The 23,677-nt window shown below is 43.5% G+C and overlaps 1 protein-coding gene across 2 annotated transcripts in view; it reads left to right on the top strand.

Moving 5' to 3' along the window:
- RALB (RAS like proto-oncogene B) overlaps positions 1-16,245 on the top strand; it is a 74,023-nt gene extending 57,778 nt beyond the window's left edge. For both annotated transcript variants that reach the window (XM_074399846.1, XM_010342169.3), the window contains exons 2-5: positions 5-165; positions 7,620-7,828; positions 11,173-11,350; positions 14,735-16,245. In XM_074399846.1, the coding sequence (XP_074255947.1) occupies positions 52-165; positions 7,620-7,828; positions 11,173-11,350; positions 14,735-14,854 (621 nt within the window). In that variant the 5' untranslated portion in view covers positions 5-51 and the 3' untranslated portion in view covers positions 14,855-16,245. The remainder of the gene's footprint in view (positions 1-4; positions 166-7,619; positions 7,829-11,172; positions 11,351-14,734) is intronic.
- Positions 16,246-23,677: the final 7,432 nt, after the last annotated feature.

Here is a 23,677-nt window from a genome sequence, read left to right as displayed (position 1 = left end):
GCAGCTCTTCACTGGGTCATCTGTCTGTCACAGCCTCAGAAGACCAGCAGGATGGCTGCCAACAAAAGTAAGGGCCAGAGCTCCTTGGCCCTCCACAAGGTGATCATGGTTGGCAGCGGAGGCGTTGGCAAGTCGGCCCTGACGCTTCAGTTCATGTATGATGAGGTAAGCCCTGCTAGGCACAGACCCCCTTCCGATGGCATTGCTCTAGCAGTGTCCCTGTTCCCACTGTTTCTGTGCCGGTCCTCACATGCACAGGGGATCATGGAGCAAGTCTGTGTTGAGGTGGCATCTCAATAGCTTCCTAGGAAGGTCTGATCACATAAGATCTGGATTGCCGATTCTAGGTGAATAATTTCAACTCTGGCAGGGATGTGAGAGATCTCTGCTTGCGTCGATGCTATTGTTACACTGCAAGCTTGCTTTCTGACAAAAGCAGGGGAGGAGAGAGGAGCCTTTGTGCACAGATGTTTAACTTTGTGATTGCCTGTCGTGAGAGAGAGTGAAAGGGGAGCTGAGTTGCCATACAGCTTAATCCTCTCCCAAGTGATAGACATCAGATTCTCTCCAGTTCTCCCGTTACGGCAAGGTGAAGCTTGCACTATCCTTGTCTAAAATTTGTGTCGCCAAGTTAATGTGGATAACATGACTCACATGACTGGTGTTGAGTTCAGTGTGGCAGCACAGCCTTGATCCCCAGAGCCACAGAAGTCCCTGCGTGAGCCGTTTGCTAGTATACCCGGCCTTCTGTGGGCTCCACATCTGCAGATTCAAGCAGTGTAGAATGAAACATTGTGGAATGAAAATATTGGGGACAAAAACCCAGTTAAAAATAACAGTACAACAATAAAAATAATATAGATTAAAACATGCAGTGTAACAATTATTTGCATAGCCTTGACATTGTATTATATATTCTCAGTAATTTAGAGATGATTTAAAGCGTACGGGAGGATGTTATATGTAAATGTGCCATTTTAAGTAAGAAACTTGAGCATCTGCAGCTTTTGGTATGGGGGGGCGGGCAATGTCCTGGAATCATTTAAGAATACTGAGGGGTGAGTGTTCAGAGCAGAGCTTGAACCCCAGGACCTCTCACTTGCATTGCAGCCACATGGCTTTATGAGATTAATGAAAGAAAGCTATCACATCCATGTCAGCTAAAATCACTATCTTTTTTCACTGGACTTTCCCGTCGTCCTGCTTCCTCTTATGCTGGGTGCAGTTGGAGTGGCCGTGATATTTTCGGCCTCTAGCTGAGGGAAATTGAGTTGGGGTGGGTTAGGTGGCGGATAGTGGGTTTGTGTTGGTGTGGTTTGGAGTCACGCAGCACTTGATGATTATCGCTGGCTGCAGGAGTACTCCCACCACCCACTGTGCTGATGCGAGCATCGTGATGTGAGGTGCAGGGCCAGCATGGATCCTGATGTGAATGTGTCCTGTGGCACCAGGCACAAGTGTGTGAGAACTGGAAGCTAGAAATTGGGCCTAAAAAGTCTTTCAGATCTTACAGCTTCTTATAGTGAAGCTCAATAGAGGTTTCCTAAATTTGGCAACAATCCCAAAACTTTCATTACTAGAAATGTCATGTAGTCATATGCAGAGTATGTTTATTGTAGCACTATTTACAATAGCAAAGACTTGGAAGCAACCCAAATGCCCATCAGTGATAGACTGGATAAAGAAAATGTGGCACATATACACTGTGGAATACTATGCAGCCATAAAAAAGGATGAGGTCATGTCCTTTGCAGGGACATGGATGAAGCTAGAAGCCATCACTCTCAGCAAACACAGGAACAGAAAACCAAACACCTCATGTTCTCACTCATAAGTGGGAGTTGAACAATGAGAACACATGGACACAGGGTGGGGAATATCACATACCAGGTCCTTTCAGGGGGCGGGGGACCAAGGGGAGGGAGAGCATTAGGACAAATACCTAATGCATTCGGGGCTTAAAACCTAGATGACAGGTTGATAGGTGCGGCAAGGCACCATGGCACATGTGTACCTATGGAACACACCTGCACGTTCTGCACATGTATCCCAGAACTTCGAGTAAAAAAAAAAAAAAGTCACGTAGTTGTGAAGCTGAAAGAACCTTTTCTAAACTGTCAATACAAAAGAAATTTTCATTAACCATGCTAAAAGAAAGACGAAATTATTTTTTATTCTCTATAGGAATATTTCAAAATCATTGACGTATGACGAGAGAAAGAGTATACCACAAACAAAAAAGTAGAAGGTATTCTAGAGGTATGTCAGGCAGTGTAATAAAAACATTGGTATTTTGCTGGATTTTGTGATATCGGTGCTGTTTGTATGAGTTTTATTACTGTATAATAATCACAAATTCAGCAGGTTAAAACATACACTTATCATTCCATAGTTTCCGTGGGTCCAGAATTGGAACCTCAGCTGGGTTCTCTGCTCAGGATCCCACAACATTCCAGTCAAGGTGTCAGCTGGGGCTCTGACCTCTTCTGAGGCTTGGGGTCCCTTTTCCAGGCTCCCTAATGGTTGGTAGAATTTTGTTTCTTGTGGGTGTTAGACATAGGTCCTCAGCTAAACATTCTACATCACACAGGACAGCCCCCGACAGAAAATTAACCAGCACAAAATATCAATAATGCCACTGTTGAGAAACCTGTATTAGAGGCAGAGCCGTGGCAGATCCGAGGATAGAAGATTCCCCTACCATGTTAGTGATTGAGAGGCCCTGGGATGCCAGTTCCAAGAGCAAGTTCAGATACAGAGCTAGCTCTGCTTTGAGACTAGGATTTGTTCTACGCAGCACTGCTGAGTAGACTAGGAGAGTCTGGTCTGGAGGTTTTGGTGCGTGCGTGTGTGCGCGTGCACGCGTGTGTGTATGTATGTCTGACAGGTGGGTAGTAAGAGGAAGGGGAAGATGTGTGCAGAAGATTCAAGATTCAAGACTTTTTTCTTCTTCCTGTTCTCTTCACGGAGACCAGGGAAAGCTATGTCTGGCCTTAGTTTGTTTTTCTCATGGGCTAACATATTTGAGAACTGGAAAGTGGCAGTTATTGAAGAAATCATGAAATAAAATTGGGAGAAGGAAGGAATAGAAATGAAGTGATGTGTGTTTGGGGTAGGAGTTCTAATTGATTTTCTAAGGTGCTAATAGAAGCTTCCATGATGATGAAACTGTTGTATATCTGTACTCTCTAATACATGTGGCTATTGTGCATTTGAAATGTGGCTGGTGGCTACTATATTTGACAAAATGGTTCTGGAATCATAATTTTGGAGCTCAAAGAGACTTGAGCAGTAATGATCAAATCTAGCTGATTATAGAATTTCCTGGGAGACTTTTTTTTTTTTAAAGCCTTCTGAATAACATTTGTGGAGTTGGAGGACTGGGACTCTGTTTCAGTGGTCCTCTCCTGGCAATTCTGACACATGGCCAGGTGTGGTAATGCTTGCCTGAGAGATCATCTAGTCAAACCTGATTTCACAGTAAAGGAAACTGAAGTTTGTGTTCCGGGTTGCCAGCTGTCTAAATCAAGCTTGTCCAACCCATGACCCAGAATGACTTTGGATGCAGCCCAACACAAATATTTAAACTTTCTTAAAACATTCTGAGGATCTTTTTTGTGATATATATATATATTTTTAGCTCATCAGCTATCGTTATTGTTAGTGTATTTTATTTGTGGCCTAAGACAATTCTTCTTCCAGTGTGGCCCAAGGAAGCCAAAAGATTGGACACCCCTGGTCTAAAGTCTCCTGGACCATTCAGATTTTTTGTTCGTAGTACAATGCTTTACTCTTATTTAAAAGTTTTTAGCACATACGATGGAATTTTCATGAAGATTAGATTATAGAAGGAGCCACAGTCCCAGAGTCTTTATTGTCTAAGTTCTGTCTTTGAGAAAAATTGGAGGGAGCTTCCAGGGTAGCAGCAGTGAGATTTTAATCTTCCTATGCTTGGCCTAACATGCTCATTTTTACCTTTTCTGGCAGAGTAAGGCTGGGGATGGAGAGGCTTTGGCAGCAACCATTTCAGACTTTCAGTCTCCAGCAAAGCCAGTTTAGAGGAAAGTCAGCTTAGAAAGAAGGGGTCTGCGTGAAGTTTATCTCAGATTCATGTGTCTTGGATATCTGAAACAGCCACGCAGAGCTCTGCAAGGCCAGTAGGGGATAAGTATAGGTCATGCTAACGGATACGAAGACTTTGCGATTTTCTATTTCCAGCTGGGCGATATAAGCATCAGGGTTGTAATGGAATGTTAGGGTAATTGGCATACTTTTCCCTGAGTACAGAGATACACAGGGACAGCAGGACATTCTGACTCCTGTGTCAAAGGAGCCAGTGGAACTCTGGCTGGCTTTATTCTTGGAAGCTCAGCAATACATAGTTGAGAAAATTTATGGTAGAATTCAGAGACTTTCAGGGGGCAATGGTGTTTTAGATTTTTTGGTTATGTATTAGTCTGTTTGGAAAGGAGTTAAAAGAAGGACACCTGAAAGCATAGGCAAGTTTTCACATCTCTATTTGCAGATAATTTTTTAGTACACGCTGAAGAGAACCTACTACTAAACATGTCTTGTCCGGGTGCCGTGGCTCATGCTTATAATCCCAGCACTTTGAGAGGTTGAGGCAGGTGGATCACAAGGTCAGGAGTTCAAGACCAGTTTGGCCAACATGGTGAAAATACAAAAATACAAAAATTTGTCTCTACAAAAATTAGTTAGGCGTGGTGGCAGGTGCCTGTAATCTCAGCTACTTGGGAGGCCAGGGCAAGAGAATCGCTTGAACCCAGCAGGTAGAGGTTGCAATGAGCCAAGATTGCGCCATTGCAATCTAGCCTGGTCAACGAGCAAAAACTTCGTCTCAAAAAAAAAAAAAAAGTCGTCATATTTTTATTTTTGAGTAGCTGTTAACTGACAATACAAGGCTCTTTTTAATAGTATTCCTCAAATAACCCTTAATCCACTTTGACATTTCCAATTCAATTTTTTTTTTTTTTTTTTTTTTTTTTTTTGAGACAGAGTTTCGCTCTTGTTGGCTGGAGTGCAATGGCACAATCTCGGCTCACCGCAACCTCCGCCTCCTGGGTTCAGGCAATTCTCCTGCCTCAGCCTCCTGAGTAGCTGGGATTACAGGCACGTGCCACCATGCCCAGCTAATTTTTTGTATTTTTAGTAGAGACGGGGTTTCACCAGGTTGACCAGGATGGTCTCGATCTCTCGACCTCGTGATCCACCCGCCTCAGCCTCCCAAAGTGCTGGGATTACATCCAATTCAATTTTTAAGTTAAAAAAATTTTAAAGCACAGCTTTATTAAGATGTAACGCACATATGATGAAATTTGCTTTTAAAGTGTACTTTTGTTTTGAGACAGTTTTGCTCTTGTTGCCCAGGCTGGAGCACAATGGCATGATTTCAGCTCACTACAACCTCCACCTCCTGGATTCAAGCAGTTCTCCTGCCTCAGCCTCCTGAGTAGCTGGGATTACAGGTGCCCACCACCATGCCCGGCTAATTTTTTGTATTTTTAATAGAGACAGGGTTTCACCATGTTAGCCAAGCTGGTCTGGAATTCCTGACCTCAGGTGATCTGCCCACCTTGGCCTCCCAAACTGTTGGGATTGCAGGCATGAGCCACTGTACCCGGCTTAAAATGTATAATCTAATAGTTTTTTTTTGTATATTCATACAGATGTGCAAACATCACCATTATCTAATTTTAGATCATTTTCATCACTCCAAAAAAAACCAGCCTACATATTAGTAGTCATTCCCCGTTACTACTTTCCTGTCCCACTCTTGGCTTCTGGCAACCACTTCCTGTTTCTATGGATTTACCTATTCTCGACATTTCATATAGATGGAATCATACAATATGTGGCCTTTATGCCTAGCTTCTTCCACTCAGCGTGTTTTGAAAAGTTCTTCCGTGTTGCAGTGTATAGGGTCCAGCCCTATAGGGTTCTGTGAGCCGCTCCCGGCTGGTGTGGAGATGAGAAATTGTGGAAGTAAAAGACACAAGACACAGAGATAGAGAAAAGAGAGTTTGGGCCCTGGGGTCCACTGCTACCCAGATAGCGGAGACCAGCAGTGGCCCTGAATGCAGGGGTGCTCTCACTTTTATTGAGTTGCAAATCTGGACGCAGGGTAGGTAGGGTGTGGCCAGGTAGGGGCTAAGGAATTTCTGGCACCCGAAGTGAGGTAAGGAGCATAATGCATCAGCACCTTTTCCATACTGATCAAGAAAGAACAAAAACATTCAGATTTATATTATTGTTACTGATTATCTTTTCTAAGGAAAAAGGACCCAGGTGCAGAAGCAGGACATGAGAGCAGACTTGGAACGTGACCACTGAAGCACAGCATCACATAGAGACAGTTAAGCCCCCAGATGTCTGCGGGCCTACCTGACAGCATCAGGCCTTCCCACAAGAGCTTGGTGAAGTGGAGTTTTCTCCAAACTTCCCCAGGAAGGAGATGTTCCGGCCCTTTTGGACATCTCCTTCTTTAGCTGGCTAAACAGCAGGCACTTTCATAGCACTGGTACCGCTGCCCAGCCGAGGTGCCCTCCAGCAGCCCTTATGCGGGCGTGACAGAGGGCTTAAAGCATGTTGCCTTAATGTCATCCATTTCACAGTGTCACCCAGGTTCACACTTGCGACCTGAGAGGCATTAGTAAAAGAATTAAGATCACCTATGAATAACGGATCACATATGAATAACTAACTACTACGGTTATATTTCTAGTTACTTTCTTCTTCATTATTTATATGGAAATAGGCTGAGGCCTTTTGCTCCTGCCTCTGTGCTTATGGGATCTGCCCCCTACAGCAGCGAATGTCAGTACTTCATTCTTTCTCAAAAACGCATACCACTGCAAGCCTCTTGATACACTGTTTTTGTTCGTTCTGTTGCTGCTGTGAAGAAAAACCCAAGACTGGGTAGTTTATAAAGAAAAGAGGTTGATAGCCTCTTTTCTTCTGCAGGGCTGGGAAGGCCTCAAGAAACTTACAGTCATGGTAGAAGGGGGAGCAAACACATCCTTCTTCACTAGGCGGCAGGAAGAAGTGCAGAGTGAAGGAGGGAAAAGCCCCTTATGAAACTACCAGGTCTTGTGAGAACTCAACTATCACAAAAACAGCATGGGGAAAGTGCCCCCATGATCTCATCACCTTCCATAAGACCATTCCCCCAATACATGGGGATTATAATTCGTATTACAATTCAAGATAAGATTTGGGTGGGGACACAGAGCCAGACTGTATCAAATGTCTTGCCAAATTACTTTTCAGATGAGTTTTATACTTCTGTTATTATGAGTAAGATCTCCAGTTTCTCACCCTTGCTGGTGTTTACATTATAATTTTACACTGACAATAATATTGCAAGTGTTCTGCTCTATGCCTGGTTTCCTCATCTGTAAACTGGGTTGTCTACCCCTATTGTTTAAAAACAAAAAATGGCAAAGTGGAGCTATAAAGAACAGAAGTGTTATATAAAATGTTACTTCTATTCTATAGTGTCCTGTTCATAGTGCGAAGTGCCCATATAGGGATTTTTTTTTTTTGGCAGATTTATTCCCCTTAAAGACTTTGTTAATTACCAATAATGTTTGTTTCCTCAGTTTGTAGAAGACTATGAACCTACCAAAGCTGACAGTTATAGAAAGAAAGTGGTTCTTGATGGGGAAGAAGTTCAGATAGACATTCTGGACACCGCTGGGCAAGAGGACTACGCAGCCATTCGAGATAACTACTTTCGGAGTGGGGAAGGTTTTCTTCTTGTGTTCTCAATCACAGAACATGAATCCTTTACAGCAACTGCCGAATTCAGGTATGTTTGAAATGAGCTAGCAAAAGCGCACAGGAGACTTTTTGCCTTTTTTCATATGTCTTAATCCTATAAGGCATTTGGGGCTGAGCATACCAGGAGAGGGCTGAGCTTGTCCTCAGGAAGAATTCTGTCTAAAGAGGCTTCTGGGGCTTTCTAAATCTTGGCACATCATAGACCATGATGATTGCAATCTCTTTGGGCTTTCCTGATCTGTGATTTCTGAGTAAAATTATTTTAAGAGTCCTACCGTCCCTGAAAAAGAATGAAGCTATTCCATATACACAAGAACGTATAATTTTGTTCCTAGGTTATGGAACACTTAACCGGAGAGTGACAGATGTGAGTCAGAATGACCATTTGCTGCTACTTAAGGACTTGGGCAGAGTTGAGGGGCAAGAACATGGCTTTAGGGTTAGGAGACTTGGTTTATATTCCAGCCTTGCCACTCACTGACCATGGGCAAGTTTACTTTGTGTCAGGGTCTTACTTCTTTTTCTAGAAATGTACTTGTGAGTTGAGAATGAGATGAAAGGATGCATTAAACTGTGAATTTCATATGGTCAGGAACATGGCTACCCTCCATTGTTCCCAGGCTCTGTCACAGTGTAGACACGTGGTGCTTCCATAGTGAGTAGAATATCCATTATTATCATCATTTTATAATGTGGCAATTATTCTCCATGAAGGTTTTAGAGAAGAAAGAAAAAAAAAAAGAAGAAAATATGGCAGTTAAAAATACCTTTGGCATAATTCCTATGCTCTATAATTGTGCCTTTACCCCATACCCTTCCCACTTCTCCGACATAATTGCATTTTAAAAAATCTGTTCTCCTTATAAACATGTCCATCTAGATGACTTTTTAAGAAGCAGATCTAGAGTTTAATAGGGAACTGAAGAGAAAAACCCAAAAGTCAATCAGTTTTTTTCGGTTTTTAGCAAGTTCTGGTCTGACAGTAAATTGGTCAACCAGAGGTGAAAATGAGGAAGCGTCACTGAGGCAGGGAGGTCTCAGGGCTGAGTGCAGCTCACCCAGCAGAGCGAGTGGAAGGTAATAGGGAGGTGCCTCAGTGATGCTTCATCGCTCCAGGCTTCAGGGTTGAAGACCTAGTTTTGTGGAAGCAGAGTGTGTGTGTTGCAGCGATCAGTTGGATAACTATGACTCATTATGAAGTCCTATTAATTTTTAGATATTTCAGACCTGCCCAGGGGCTGCTCTGTTTGAATATAGCCCATGCATTTATAATTGTTTGCTTCTACATAGTCCTGTTTTTCTGCATCCTGGAAGGTAAAGGAGCACAGATGCATACACTCTCTTATTTTCTTCCCTGTCCTGAGCCTTTTGATTTCCTGTTGTCATGTGACTGACTTAGAAGAGAAGTGGGCAGGAGAGTCCTCTGCAGAGGATATCGAGAAATACAGTATTTCAAGTGCCGCTTGTCCTCTCCTCAGTCACCACACATGCACAGATAGTACTTGGGCATTCTCATAGAGTTGGAGCAGGGCTCCCCTCTTCTTGGAAAAGGGTTTTGGTTGTTAGGTGAAAAGAGAGATCCTTAGAAGAAAAAGGACAGATGAATACCTGAAACCAGAAAGAAGGGGAAGTTCGTTCTTCTGACGTGAATTCCGCTTAGGTGTCTCATGTCATTGGAAACAGGAGAATGCAGGTCAATGATCTGAGCCCTGTGGCTAAACTCAGTCATGTCTCTTCATGATGTGTTAGCAGTTTTAAAACTTAGCATTTCTGTATTATCTTCCAAATAGAAAGGCCCCAATATAAAATGAAATGTGAATATGCTGTCTTACTTGAAACATTTCCTGGAAAATATTTTATGAACTAAGATAAATAGGCTTGTCATAAGAGACCAGAACTTGGTACTCCCATTTTTGGATCGATGTTTATCAGTAAGGTAATTTTATGTGTCCCTGCAAGACTAATGAGCTGGAAGGCTATCCGTTTTTATTGTTCATAGTTTGTATTGATCACATGACTTTTAAATGTATTGTTTTTTTTTGACCGCAGTTCAAGTGTAGGGTATAACAAAGCCAATTTCAAGCATCTTTTTATCCTTCTAAGTTTGTCTTAAAATCTTTGATATGTGGTACTTAAATTGACTACATGGCAATTTCAGTTGCTTTTTTTGTTGTTGTTTTGTAGAGACAGGGTTTCCCTATGTTGCCCAGGCTGGTCTTGAATTCCTTGGCTTAAGTGACCCTCCCGCCTCAGCCTCTCAAAGTACTGGGATTACCGATGTGAGCCACCCTGCCTGACCTAGAAAATATTTTTATTATTGTGAAATATTACCTTATACCATATGAAAGTGCAGAGCTCTGCAAAATACATTTTCGAAGGGGACTCTTTTTAGAATGTATTGAAATATAAAAGTAGAAATGTTCTCATTGGACCAAAATAATGGAAATGGGATATTTATTTTTTAAAAATATTTGGTTTGGATTAGTACTTTCAGGTAGCTGATTATTTTTAGTAGACATAAAATTTAATGTGCTACAGGTAATGGTATTTTTATAGAAGACTCTTTTGAAGTACTTTCCTTAGGGCTTGTAGTATTTCATTTTCTTCGCTTTGTAGTAGAAAAATGGTATGTATTGGAATGTGCTTACTGCCTACCATATCTGGCCCAATTCTGTGGCCTGTAACATTACTATGTCTGGGTAGAAACTGGGGGTGGAATGACACACATGTCCCATGCACTTGCAGATCTAATCCAAACTGAAGTTGCAAAACAAAACAGCATTCACCTTTCCTGCTTGAGATTCCCTTGGATGTTTCTGTTCTGTTCCATTCTGTTCTATAATATTCTATTCTATTCCATTGGCGAGGAGAGGGGGAAAATTGCTGATTGTGACCCACTAGATTGGTTTTGTGATCTACTAACAGGCTGCCACCTTCTGTATAGAATACACTGGATTTCATAGCTTTTATGTCACAAAGAAACCATACCATATTTTCAGGGGAATTAAGGATTTTATGGAGATAGTTCCCTAGCTTGTTTTCTTTTTTTGGTGGTTAAGTTGGGGTCCCTGTTATGATAACAAAATCCTGGGCTCCTGTTCAGACACCTACTTCTGGAAGACTGGGCCCAGACATCTGCATTTGTAGTGAGCATCCCAGGGAGTTCTGATGCAGACAAACTGAGAACCAGACTTGGAAACACTTGTCTCATTCATGACTGCCTCCAGGGAGTGCTTTCTTGAAACATGCCCTAAATCTAGTGATTTTTTTTTTCTTCTGCCTTAGGAAAGCCTTTTATTTTAGATGGGCTCACAAAACTTGGGTTCTTATTTTAGTTTTTTTAGCTGCTGTATTCTTGGTGTAATGCCTTAGGGAACAGATTCTCCGTGTGAAGGCTGAAGAAGATAAAATTCCATTGCTCGTTGTGGGAAACAAGTCTGACTTAGAGGAGCGGAGGCAGGTGCCTGTGGAGGAGGCCAGGAGTAAAGCCGAAGAGTGGAGCGTGCAGTACGTGGAGACGTCGGCTAAGACGCGGGCCAACGTGGACAAGGTAGGCACGCCCTCTGTGTGCTTCTCAGAAACACACTTGAGAAACAGCAGAATGGAGGCATCTCACCTGCTTGTTTATATGGGAACCATTTATGAAAACTAGGCAAAGATTCTGATTTCTCTGAATGTCTAAGCCATGATCATGATTGCAATGAGAAACATTGAGAGAATATCACCCTGTACTTCAAACACCCCCCAGAACCTTTCATTTTGTCATGAGGCTTCATTAGAGTAGAGTATGCTTAATGTTTTTTTTTTTTAAAGACAAAGTCTTAGTCTGACACCAGGCTGGTGTGGTGTGATCTCAGTTCACTGCAACCTCTGCTTCTTGGGCTCAAGCAGTCCTCCTACCTCAGCCTCCCGAGTAGCTGGGACTATAGATAGGTGTGCACCCACCACACCAGATATTTTTTGTAGTTTTTTTGTAGAGATGGGGTTTCACCATGTTGCCCAGGCTGGTCTCAAATTCCTGGACTCAAGTGATCTGCCCGCCTGAGCCTCCCAAAGTGCTGGGATTACAGGTGTGAGCCACCACACCTGGCTGAGTATGCTTACTGTTGGGTTGGTCCTGGGAAGGATAGTGGGACGAGACCATTGGTTTGTGGAGGCTGGGCTGGAAGGATGGACGTCCTTAGCGTGTGTGTGTGCTGTCATCTTCCACAGCCTTGCTCTTCAGGAGCAGGATGGGTGGGCCTGGCTGCTTCCAGGAGGTTCCCCTGGAGGTGCCCTTGAAAGAAGATATGTGGAGCTTCTTGCTTTTGCTCTCATTGAGTTGTTGGTTAGATTTGTTCTTTTTACCTTACTGTTCACTGACAGAGCCACGGTGGTCTGTCTTTGTAGTGTAGTGTCTAAATAGTATTTGCTCTCAGAAATCAACTCTCTGGGTCTCTCTTTTTTTTTCTCTTATCCCGTCCCAGCATACTTTCTCATTCAAATCTCTGAAACTAATAAAAGAGTGACTTTGAGTGACAATGATGAATGCTAACGATTTGAAAATCCACCTATCAGGGCTTGCTATTGTCAGGCCTTTTGTCTTTTTAAAATTAAGGTTCAAGGTGATTGCCACACAGCTAAAATCTTAAAGCTATACCTTAAAGATGAGACTTTCCTTCTGCCTTGACCGCGTTCACTAGCTCTCACGGCACATCCATGCGCTTGCAGAATCTCAGCACATAGCACCTTGGCAGCCACACAGTAGACACGTCTGCTTTTCGTTCTGCAGCGTCAGCGCCCAAATCCCCCATACCCCGCCTTCTGTTTCTCTGTCTTGTGCAGAAACAATTCCCGTTTGCTTCATTATCTGACAAGGGAGAGATTTTTATCCAAGCTTTACTTTCACTTGAAAGGATGCTAGAGGAACATTGGTATTTAGAATGTTGGTATTAGAAGGAATTTGCTTTAGATGCACTTTGGCAGTATACATCTATTTGTATGTATCGTACATAAAAAACATGTATCCTAGGCGACATACATATGTGGGATAGATATACATATGGGATATAGATATTCTACAACTGAAGTCCGTTTAGTTATCATCTGCCATGTGAAGCATGTGTTCCGTTGTCAGCTTCTTTATATTGTCATCTCTCAATGCTTACACTCTTATTGCTACTTAAAATATTTTTATCAGATTATTTTCCAGCTGTGGAAACCACACAGGAAATCCAGAAATATGCTCATTTTTAACTGGAACTGCAGATGCGCATTTCTTGGATGGGCTGTGGTACGGGGGTTGGGGGTGGTGGGGTGGTGTGCGCTGTCATCTTCCCCGGTCTGCTGGACCAGCTTGACCTGCCAAACGGGAACCAGCAGAAGCTTATGACTGGCAGCATTGTATTCACTTGTAAAGAATTTACGTGAAAGGTGTGATAAGATCAGCCCGTGAACAACTTTGTCATCGTTTTAAGTTGGAGGCACTCCATTCCCCTCCTCTCGTCTTGTGCTGTTAGGACCCCCCCCAAAAAAAAAAAAAAAAAAAAAGAAAAAGAAAACCCATAGCATTTGAAGCTGCTCACTGTTGCTGTCACGGGCAGCGCTCTTTCTGGAGAGGCTGGCGGGAAGGGGTGTTTGGGTTAGCCTGATCCAGCTGGGGCCTGAGGTTGGGAGTGCTTTTTTGTGCCTGGAGCTGGTGGTAAATGCATGTGGAGCCCCACACTCCAGAGGCTTGGTCTTGCTTTTCACCAGGAAGAAGGTGTGGCCATGAAGGAGCTTGTGGTATTGTGTGAATGTCCACAGATAAAGGCTTGTGCTCAGTCCCCCGCTTTCAGTCTCCATCATTCTCTATGAGAAATCTCAAATGTCTCTTCGTAAGATTCATATTCTGTCTGCTTGGGTATAATCAGTCCTCTGGCGTGATTGCTGGTAGCAGAGGGCAAAACGCAAACTACTGTGACAAAAGGATAATCCGTATCTAAATAAACACACTGACATTCAAAGGACAAGTCTCGTCAGTTCTTGATAAAGTTCCTCTCAGCTGACATCGCAAGGGATGAAGGAATGGTTGTTCCTGAGAATAGGGGTGGGGCAGTGTGCGTGGGGAGGGGTGGAGGCCAGAAGGACATCAGGCATCCTCTGAGCTTTAGCTGTTGATGCTTTACGCCCTGCTCCTCCCACCCTGCCACCTCCCCAGGGCTGCTGTTGTGGAGTTCACTGGGAAAGCTGTCATGCAGAATGAGGTTCCACCCTCCGTGGGGTCTGTGTAAGATTAAATGAGATGCAGAAGTGTAAAGCGTACCTAGGAGCAGGGACTCATCACAGCATTCTTCCCTTTCCTGGTGGTTGGACGTGCTAGAAAGTCTGCTTGCTCCTGTTACTCTCAGTATTTGTAAACTTTGTAAATTTATAGATCTGTTCTATACAAAAACACGTTTTATCCTTCATCACACTTACTGTAAGAGAAGATTTTATCATTTTGAAAGCAGCTGTTAGGCCGGATGCAGTGGCTCACGCCTAGCACTTTAGGAGGCCGAGGTGGTGGATTGCTTGAGCTCAGGAGTGCAAGACCAGTCTGGGCAACATAGAGAAACCCTGTCTGAATCTAAAAAAAAAAAAAAAAAAAAAAAAAAAAAAGCAGCTGGCGCACTGTAATAACAGTGTGGTGATTCTGTCTCTGGCTTGAGCAGTTGTATGAGAGATGTTTACTTTGTATAATTAGCATGTTTTTAAGGTTAATTTTTCTTATTTGCCCCAGATCTTTTGTTTTTGTTGACATCTGGTTTAAAAAAATAAGTTTGACTTTATGCTTTAAAATATACATATCCAGCTTAGTAAAATTATCTCGTTGAATCCTTAAATGCTATGTTCACAGTGCCAGGTTAACAACAACAAAATCATTAAATGGCTTTTTCTTCACTATTCTTTTTACTCCTTCCTCCCCATTCCCCAGGTGTTCTTTGACCTAATGAGAGAAATCAGAGCAAAGAAGATGTCAGAAAACAAAGACAAGAATGGCAAGAAAAGCAGCAAGAACAAGAAAAGTTTTAAAGAAAGATGTTGCTTACTATGAATGTCAAGGTGACGGATGAAGCCAGGTGCCCCTAAAGACACAGGGCTGGGTTGGTAAAGAGAAGGCTGTGGTTGACGTCTTGCCTGTGCTTCCCGCTCTCCCCAGCTTCATTCACTCAGACTTCTTGAAATGGGGAAAAATACTTGTGACTCAGTGGCTGGCAGAAGAAGTAAGCCCATGCGGTGGAACTGCTGCGTTGTCAGGGGGTTGTGATTTTCTTCCTGCCTCCCTTCTTCCTTCCCAAAAGCTTCACTGTGTGTAAAGTGCCACAGGTAGGAAACAGGTGTTCATTACAAAGAGAACTTTTCAACTGCAGGTGTTGTAGTAGGTGTTGGAGGAAGGAGTGGAGTAAGATGCCCTCCCACTTCGATCTGTTTAGTAGTAGTAGTGAGAAAAATCCATTCAGCCCCAAGGACATGGAAAAATCCATCGGGTTTTTGGATAAGTTTCTTGGCAGTACCCTGTGGACCTGAAACAGAGCTAAAAAAATGAATTTGAATTGCACCAAATAGATCACTACTAAGCTTCTGACCCCTCCTCACATATGAAAAGTGAAAGCTGTGAGTTGTTTTCCTCTTATTTAAATACTGGCCAATTATAGTCTGTGTTGGTTATTTTTCTCCTGTAAACATCCTGATTTTTATGTAGGAACTTTTTTTTGGCAGGCCAAGTGAAGACGAGAGAATGGTGTACATTATAAATGGTACACATGTCCACTCATGGAGATATTTTTAAGTTCTTTTTCTAAGTCCTCTCCTAACTGGCATCCTGTGGTTAGGCCCCTCCCGCTCCACTAATGGTGAGTGCACGTGCCTTTCTGATCAGCGTCACTGCACGCGGAGGTCTAGTGAGCCTCTTAAATGTCACACACACTCTTCCCAAAGATGTGACGAATTAAAGTGGTGTTCTAAAATCATGAAGCCAGAGCCCATGCCAGACTTTCTGCTACCTCTCATAGAATTGCTCTGTAATTCTAAATTTAAAGTTAGAAGTAGAGACAGATAAGCTATTGCCCCTTTGCCTCTGAGAATTGATTGCTGTTTGTAATGTAATTATTTTCTAAGATGGCCAGATAGTTAGAGAAAGATTTTCATTGATGGGATATTGTTCATCTTTTGTATCAGGATTCTAAATTTAGCAAGCAGAAAGATATTCATCAGGAAAGGAGCACTGTGGTAAAAGCCCAGTATTCACATTTTTTCCCATTTTTGAGAAGTGACATTTCATATATAGGTGCCAAAAGTGAATTGGGATGTGGAGAGCGGGAACTTTTTGAATTTATGATTATCACAGGGATTGCAGAAATTATGATCTAACTGGAAAACAATCCTGTATCACCTCCCAAAGAATTGTGGGCTTTTTTTGAATAAAAAACAAAGCAGACAAATAGACTTTCTTGGGATTTCAGCCTTTTTCTTTTTTCCTTTTGTCACACATGTGAAATCCAAGTATTGAAGGAATGGCCAGTTACTCATTATTGTTCTTGTCAGGTTTATCTTTCAAGATAAACTACTTCAATTACTACTTGAGCTGTGGGAAATAAAGTAAGTATCAACAGTCATTTTAACTTTATCTTTCTTCCAATCTCTTCTTAAAATTTAAAAAGTTGTGGGTAATGACCCTCTTTGAATTTTTGCAACAAGCTTTTTTTTTTTCATCCTAGTTTGCCTTCTATTTGATATCAGTTCTGGTTAAGAGTAGGTAAATTTGGGCCGGGCATAGTGGCTCATGCCTGAAATCCCAGCGCTTTGGGAGGCTGAGGTGGGCAGATCACCTGAGGTCAGGAGTTCAAGACCAGCCTGGCCAATATGGTGAAACCCCGTGTCTACTAAAAATGCAAAAATTAGTCGGGCATCATGGCGTGTGCCTGTAATCCCACCTACTCAGGAGACTGAGGCAGGAGAATCGCTTGAACCCTGGAGAAGGAGGTTGTAGTGAACCAAGATCAAGCCACTGTACTCAAGCCTGGGCAACAGAGCGAGACTCTGTCTCAAAAAAAAAAAAAAAAAAAAAAAAAGTAAATTTGGAATATGTGCAAATGAATTAAAGATATTATAAGTTGTTTCATGCTATAGAAATTATACTTGATATATTCTATTAGCATATTTCTAAAATTATATTTCATTGGATAGCCATCAGAAATGGATCTTCTAACAAAATAACATATATATGCGATTCTTAGCCATTGGAAAATAATGAAGCCGTGCTGCTTATTAATTTGAAACACACTCACTAAATGTTTAGATACTATGTCCATAGCTTAGCCCTGATTTTTAAACGTGTTTATTTTAGAACTATTGGAGCACCTACTTGGTGTTGGGCTCTATTCTAGGTGCTGGGGATGTGGTGTTGAACATGACAGGCAAGATCTTCACTCTCCCGGAGCTTAAATTTTAGTAAGGAAGGAGAAGTGAGGACACCAGGATAACTGCTTTGATCAAAATCTGGGTCATAGGACAGAAAATGTCTCTAGGGCACACAGCTGGTTTAGATTGGGTGGCCAACAGGCTTTTCCGAGGGACTGATGGGTAAAAGTGGGACTTGGTGACCAGAAGGAGCCAGCACTGTGAGGAACAGGCGGGCTGGATACAGGAGCTTTCCAGACCAGGAGACAGCTGGACTAAGAGACAGTCCCAGGACCCTGAAGTATTCAGGAAGAAACCCAACGACCAGTAGACAGCTGGCGTACAAGGAAGGAGGGGCAGAGAATTAGAAATAGATGCAACAATCTATGATTCCATCAAGTAATATGGGGGAAAGTATCTTGACAAAGTTTTCTACAAGTACCCTATTTAATTGAATCTAAGACACCACTGATTACAAGATAAACATAATATATATCACTAACAACCCTGCCAATTCAATGAATTCATCCTGATTTCAATGACATAAAAATGTAGGAGAAAATGTGTCTTTTAGATTAGGTCAATTGTGGCATGTAATTTCAATGACAATTGAAATATGCAAGTCACCTCTGTTGGTCTATACGCTACTTTATTTATTTATGTCCGTATTTGAGATGGAGTCTCAACCTGTCACCCAGGCTGGAGCGCAATGGCACAGTCTTGGCTCACTGCAACCTCTGCCTCCCAGGTTCAAGCGATTTTCCTGCCTCAGCATCCTGAGTAGCTGAGACTACAGGTGTGCGCCCCCATACCCAGCTAATTTTTGTGTTTTCACTAGAGACAGGGTTTCACCATGTTGGCTAGGATGGTCTTGATCTCCTGACTCTGTAATCCACCCACCTCGGCCTTCCAAAGTTCTGGGGTTACAGGCGTGAGCCACCATGCCTGGCCTATAAGCTACTTTCTAATAAAGCATCATAGTAGCTTAACGGTGTTTGAAAAGTACTAATATGTGAATGTTATAGCAGTAAACTTGACCTTGATATTTCATTTAAAAAGTTTATTAAAATTATTTTATCAGAATTCTAACTGCATGGCCTTTCAAGTCCAGTGGCCGAGAGACTCTTGTGATGGAGGTCTTCAGTTTCACTCTTCCCTGCTCCAGCTTCAGAGCTCACATCTAACCCTTCCTACTCTCAGATCATTCATTGGGTACTCCTGTATTTCTAAATAATCATCTTATGCCATTATTTCTTGATTTTCAACCCTTTCCAGTAAGGACTTAACAGACAGGATTGTGTGTGTCTAAGTGTGGCTCTTTCGTGAGTCATCCTGCTTGGCAGTCAGCAGAGGCTTCCAACAAAGACTCCTACCTCTTCAGCTCTAGAATATGTATTTCAGAAATTATTCAATCGCTTCTGTTTTCTCCTTCCAGAGCTCCTGTTTACCACCTTTGGGACCTCCTAGATTCATATCTGCTCCACCCAGTTCTTTTATTTTACATCTTTATTTTCTCAAATTTATCTTCCCTCCCTGGGTTTTTCATTACCTGTGATTTGCCAAGCACAGTCGTAGGTTCTTGAGATAAAACAGTGAGCAAAACAGACAAATTCTTTGCCCTTCAGATGCTTACACTAGTGGAATCAACTTTCTCATTTCTCTTGTTCACCGTGTGTGTGTGAAAAAAAGCTTTTTGTCTTTATTTGTTCCTTTTTCATAGCAACTGTTCTTGGTGGCCTTATGGATTCAATATATTGACTTTTGAAGGAGGTCAGAGCTTTTGAAAGTTGTATTTTTATTCACTTTTTCTTTGTTCTTTCTTTTTTAAGCTGTAGTTTTCCTCACATATCTAATGCCTGGTTGTCCAGCCATAGTCTTATGAGGAAGTAGAAAATGGGCCAGAGTTCCATGTACATGAGTGAGGCTTGTGAAATAGCAGGCTTGAGTTTGGGGTGAATAGGTAGAAAACCAGTCATAGTGCTGGGAACCTCTAATTGCTAATCGAGGGAAGGTGTGCTCTGGGGGCCAGTGGCCAGGCTGGATGCCTTGGTTCGATCCAGACAGTGTCTTCCAAGAGAAGAGCCGTGGTGGGGGACAGACCTGCCCACAGGGGTCGGGCGGACCATGTCCCTCATAGGCCTCTACTTAGGCTGTCTCTAGCCATGCACCATGGTTCTGCTGCTCCATCTGCGGGTTCAGACTGAGCCAGTCCTACTGGGGAAGCAGCCCTCCCCTCGACAGCTCCTTCCTCATCCACCGGCTCACTTCTGGCTTTTAGTTTTTGTAACTTCGTCAGACTCGCACGTCAGCTAGTGACCCTTCCATTCTCTCTGCCCCTTGGGCTTTTTTTTTTTTTTTTTTTTTTTTGAGACGGATTTTGACTCTTGTTGCCCAGGCTGGTGTGCGATGGCGTGATCTCAGCACACTGCAATCTCTACCTCCCAGGTTCAAGCAATTCTACCTCAGCCTCCCAAGTAGCTGGATGACAGGCATGTACCACCACATCAGCCTAATTTTTTTGTATTTGTATTTTTATTTTTTAGTAGAGATGGGGTTTCATCATGTTGGCCAGGCTTGTTTCAAACTCCTGACCTCAGATGATCCACCTGCCTCGACCTCCCAAAGTGCTGGTATTATAGACATGAGCCACCACACCCGGCCGGGCTTTTTTAATATTATTGTTTGAAGAGAGGCTTCAGGAGAGACTAACTTTTGGGCCCAGCTTTCTATTTTGCCCTGGTTTCATTGTCACAAATACTTTGAATTTCCGTTTTTTTTTTTTTTTTTTTTTTTTTGCAGATAATATTGAATAAAGATTAGAGTGAACACATTGATTTGACTTTATGCCAGGGTCATTTTGAACTTGGGGGCCTATGGCAATCTCTGTTCTGCAGGAGTATGGACCTCAGCCTTTGGAGTCAGACTGGGTCTGGCAAGTTGTCTTTAATTTTTGAGACAGGTTCCTGCCTGGCCACCCACGGTGGAATGCAGTAGTGCCATCATGGCTCACTGCAGCCTTGAACTCCAGGGCTCAAGCAGTCCTCCCTCCGCAGCCTCAAAGTAGCTGGGAATACAGATGCATGCCTCCATGCCTGGCTAATTTTTAAATGTTTTTGCAGAGATGGGGTCTTGGTATGTTGCCCAGACTGATCTTGAACTCTTGGGCTCAAGCATTCTGCCTTTGTTGGCCTCCCAAAGCGCTGGAATTACAGGTATGAGCCACTGTGACCGGCCTGGCCAGCTGTCTTCTGATATCAACTTCCAAGTGAAGGAATTGTCAGTTTTCCCTAAACCTGTGTTGATTTCACTTCTATGTTTTGCCCTTACCTCTTTATTACCAGGGCAGGTACAACCTGAAGTGCCTGTGTAGAGTGGTACATCCTTTGTCTTTTTAAAAATGTAGCTGACTTGGGGTGTTCTCTTGTTTTTGTATGGTCAACAAATCTAGGTTAATTTACCTGTGCTGTTAGCAGTTCTATGGATTTTTTGTTTCGGGCTCGGGACTACCCTGCTTGCCAGCTGCAGTTGGTGAGTTTCCTGCTCCTCAGTGATGCTGCTTTTTTAAATGAATATTGCCACTGCAGACTTTCTGATTTCCTTTTGTAAGTTGCCACATGAGGCCCACTTTGAGGACTTTTTAGAAAGGAGGTAGTAAAAGTTTTCAAACTAATTTGGGCCTTTGGGTTTGAGGCTGGTCTTCTCTGTTTGAGCAGATGTGAATGAAGAAAGAGACTTCCTCCAGCACCTGTCCACCCCAGCTTTTTTCTAATTCAAGGGCTGGAGCTTGTCCTGAGACAGTGCAACTAGCTGTGAATTTCTACCTGCTTGGTTGTATTCCACCAAGCGAGACACATTCAGTCACACTGACAGTACCATCAGGATGATTCACTGACACACACATAGTTCAAGTCGGAATGGGGCCTCTGGTTGTGTCTGAGAAGCACAGAAATCTGGCGGAGCTGAGGACTTGGCCTCCCACGCGGGTTGGTGAAGGTGCTGCAGCTCCGGGAGCTGCCAGGAGGGTGAAGCTGCTTCTCCGCAGTGCAGCCTCCACAAGTCTTCTCAGGCGGCAGTGAAGAAGGACCAGATAACTAAAAGGTCTTCAAGTTCCAGAATCCTTAGGAAAGTTAGCATCCATCAACTTCACATGTAAAAACAAGCTTGCTTATTTCTAGTAGTTAAAAACATCTCAAAGTGAGTGTTGCACAGGAATCAAGGGACAAACTGGTTAACTTCTTATGGGCTAAGTCATCAGTTACTTCTTGTATATTTTCAAGAGTTACAGCTGTGAAAGCTTTCCTAAAATCTGATTTACTTGGTGAAAACACATGTATGATATCATTATTTCAATCCTGTGGTAAAACCCTGTGAGTCTAGACTGCCTTAATTAGCCACACGTTGGTTTGAGTGAGAATCTCAGACAAGATGATGTCCTGACTCATGAAGCTTCTTCATCTCAGCACAGCTGGAAATGTAGCCTCAGGTGAGGGTTTCTCAGCCTGGGGGAGGGCTACAGGCATTCTGCAGGGAAGAGGAGGAAGTACTGGGGACTCGATTCTGGCTATGGAGACCGCAGTGGAGTGGGGCTTCCTTAAAGGTTGAGACTTCCTGGGTCAAGATAACTAAGATAACTGCGTAACCTTGAAGTCAGCACTTTTCCATGTGCAATTGGCCATCTTATCAACTCATTCTGTGCAAATTATGTTCTTTATTAGAGAAAAATTGCTTTTCGTATGTGTTGGATTTTTTTTTTTTCCTGCAGAGATGCTTGAACTGTATGGGTGTAGGAAAATCCCTTTCTTCTTTTTGTCTTTTCATGGTTAGGCCATATTCCTTACCTCAGGCACAGGGCAGGGGCCACAGGTTCCAGAAATACACATGAGTTCCCATTGCAGTCCGCTTCCATTTCTGCCAGACTGGTTAGGGGACAGTCACCAGGGACCTTCCCCTGCACAGTCAGAGGACATTGCCAATCTTTAGAGCATTGCCAATGCTCCTGTGCCTGAGCTTTCTCCTTTCACCTCTCTCCCTACTCAGGGTCTCACTACTTTACTGTCCACTGTTGTGGTGGGCACCTGTAGTCCCAGCTACTTGGGAAGCTAAGGCAGGAGAATCGCTTGAACTTGAGAGGCAGAGGTTGCAGCGAGCTGAGATCATGCCACTGTACTCCAGCCTGTGCGACAGAGTGAGACTCAAAGAATAAAACAAAAGCTTATTGACATATAACATGCAAACAATATGATGTCTTTGTAAAGCCCGGGTCTGACCCTCTCCTCACCCTTAAGTTCCGTGTAGCTGCTCTGCAGCCCTCCTGGATACGCCGACGGCTTTTCCTGACGCTCCTCATGAGCCCCTCATGGCTCCTGCTGCTGCTTCATGCTCCCCTCAGTCCCTGTTGTTGTAGGAGGCCCGTGAGCACACAGACCAGGCACTCTGTGTCTCCAGGCCCTCTGTGGATATGGACTCAACTGCAGGATGTTAGTGCTGGCTGAACTGAGTGAAGTAGTTTAAAGTCATGTTGCCTTGAGGAAGTGCTTCGAGTTTCTTTATAAAGCAGGAGCTCTCTCTCCAGGACTGGTACCAAAAGGCAGAGTGAAATAAGAGCTAGAGCAGTGATCTCGGAAGTCTGGCCAGGCTCTACTTCTCTAAACCCAGATTTGAGAACTGATTGTTTTCTCAGTAAGAAAGTTTTCTGCTAAGTTGAAAGTAGATACTGGCCGTTTGCCTTGTCGCCCCCTACCTGTAGCTCCCATGGTGGTGAGTTGCCTTCACGTTCTTTTCTGCCTGCCTTCTCCCTGGTAGCCCCCAGGACTTAGTTTTCTGTTTCTGCTTTCAGTCTCCTCTTCTGCCCTCCCTGTTTTCCTGACCTCACATGCTGTGGGATGTGGTCTGGTAGTCGTGGTGGTCTTCACACCCAAGTCTCTCCTTGTTTCTGTCCACCGTAGGAACTCCTGCCTTGGCAGCTGGTGTTAAGTACCACCCAGACTGTACTCGCGCCTGCTGCCTGCAGAAGGAAATACAACTGATTTAGCCAGCATCAGAGCAAACGATGGCACTGCTTCAACTGAACACACACCTAAGTGAGCCATGCTGCACCAATGCTGTGGAAATGCAGCTTTGGATAAGCCTCCTCCATCCCCTGCCCCAGCTGTTCCTCCAGACCTCTCTTCTGTAGGGATTCGGGAACACTCCGTCAAAGCCCCAGGGACCTCACCCCATCGGATGCCTGCCATCCCTCCACCCTTGAACATCCCTTGCTGTTCAGCACTCTCCTCCCTGAGCAGTGCCTGTGCTTGGCATAGAGAGGTTGCTCTGGCTGCGGAATCACACACAGCTCTGTGAATTTCAGCTCTGCCCCGTGTGGGCTTTGTGAGCCGGCACATCTGTAGAACGAAGGTGGTCAGAGTGGCCTCACAGGTGACTGGAAAGATGGATGCTGTGCAGAGCCCCTTCCTTCCCGTCATCGTTCTGTGCCTTT

Source organism: Saimiri boliviensis, chromosome 5 (genome assembly GCF_048565385.1).
Source record: "Saimiri boliviensis isolate mSaiBol1 chromosome 5, mSaiBol1.pri, whole genome shotgun sequence".
Lineage (NCBI taxonomy): Eukaryota > Metazoa > Chordata > Mammalia > Primates > Cebidae > Saimiri > Saimiri boliviensis.
This window is presented reverse-complemented; position numbering and strand designations above follow the sequence as displayed.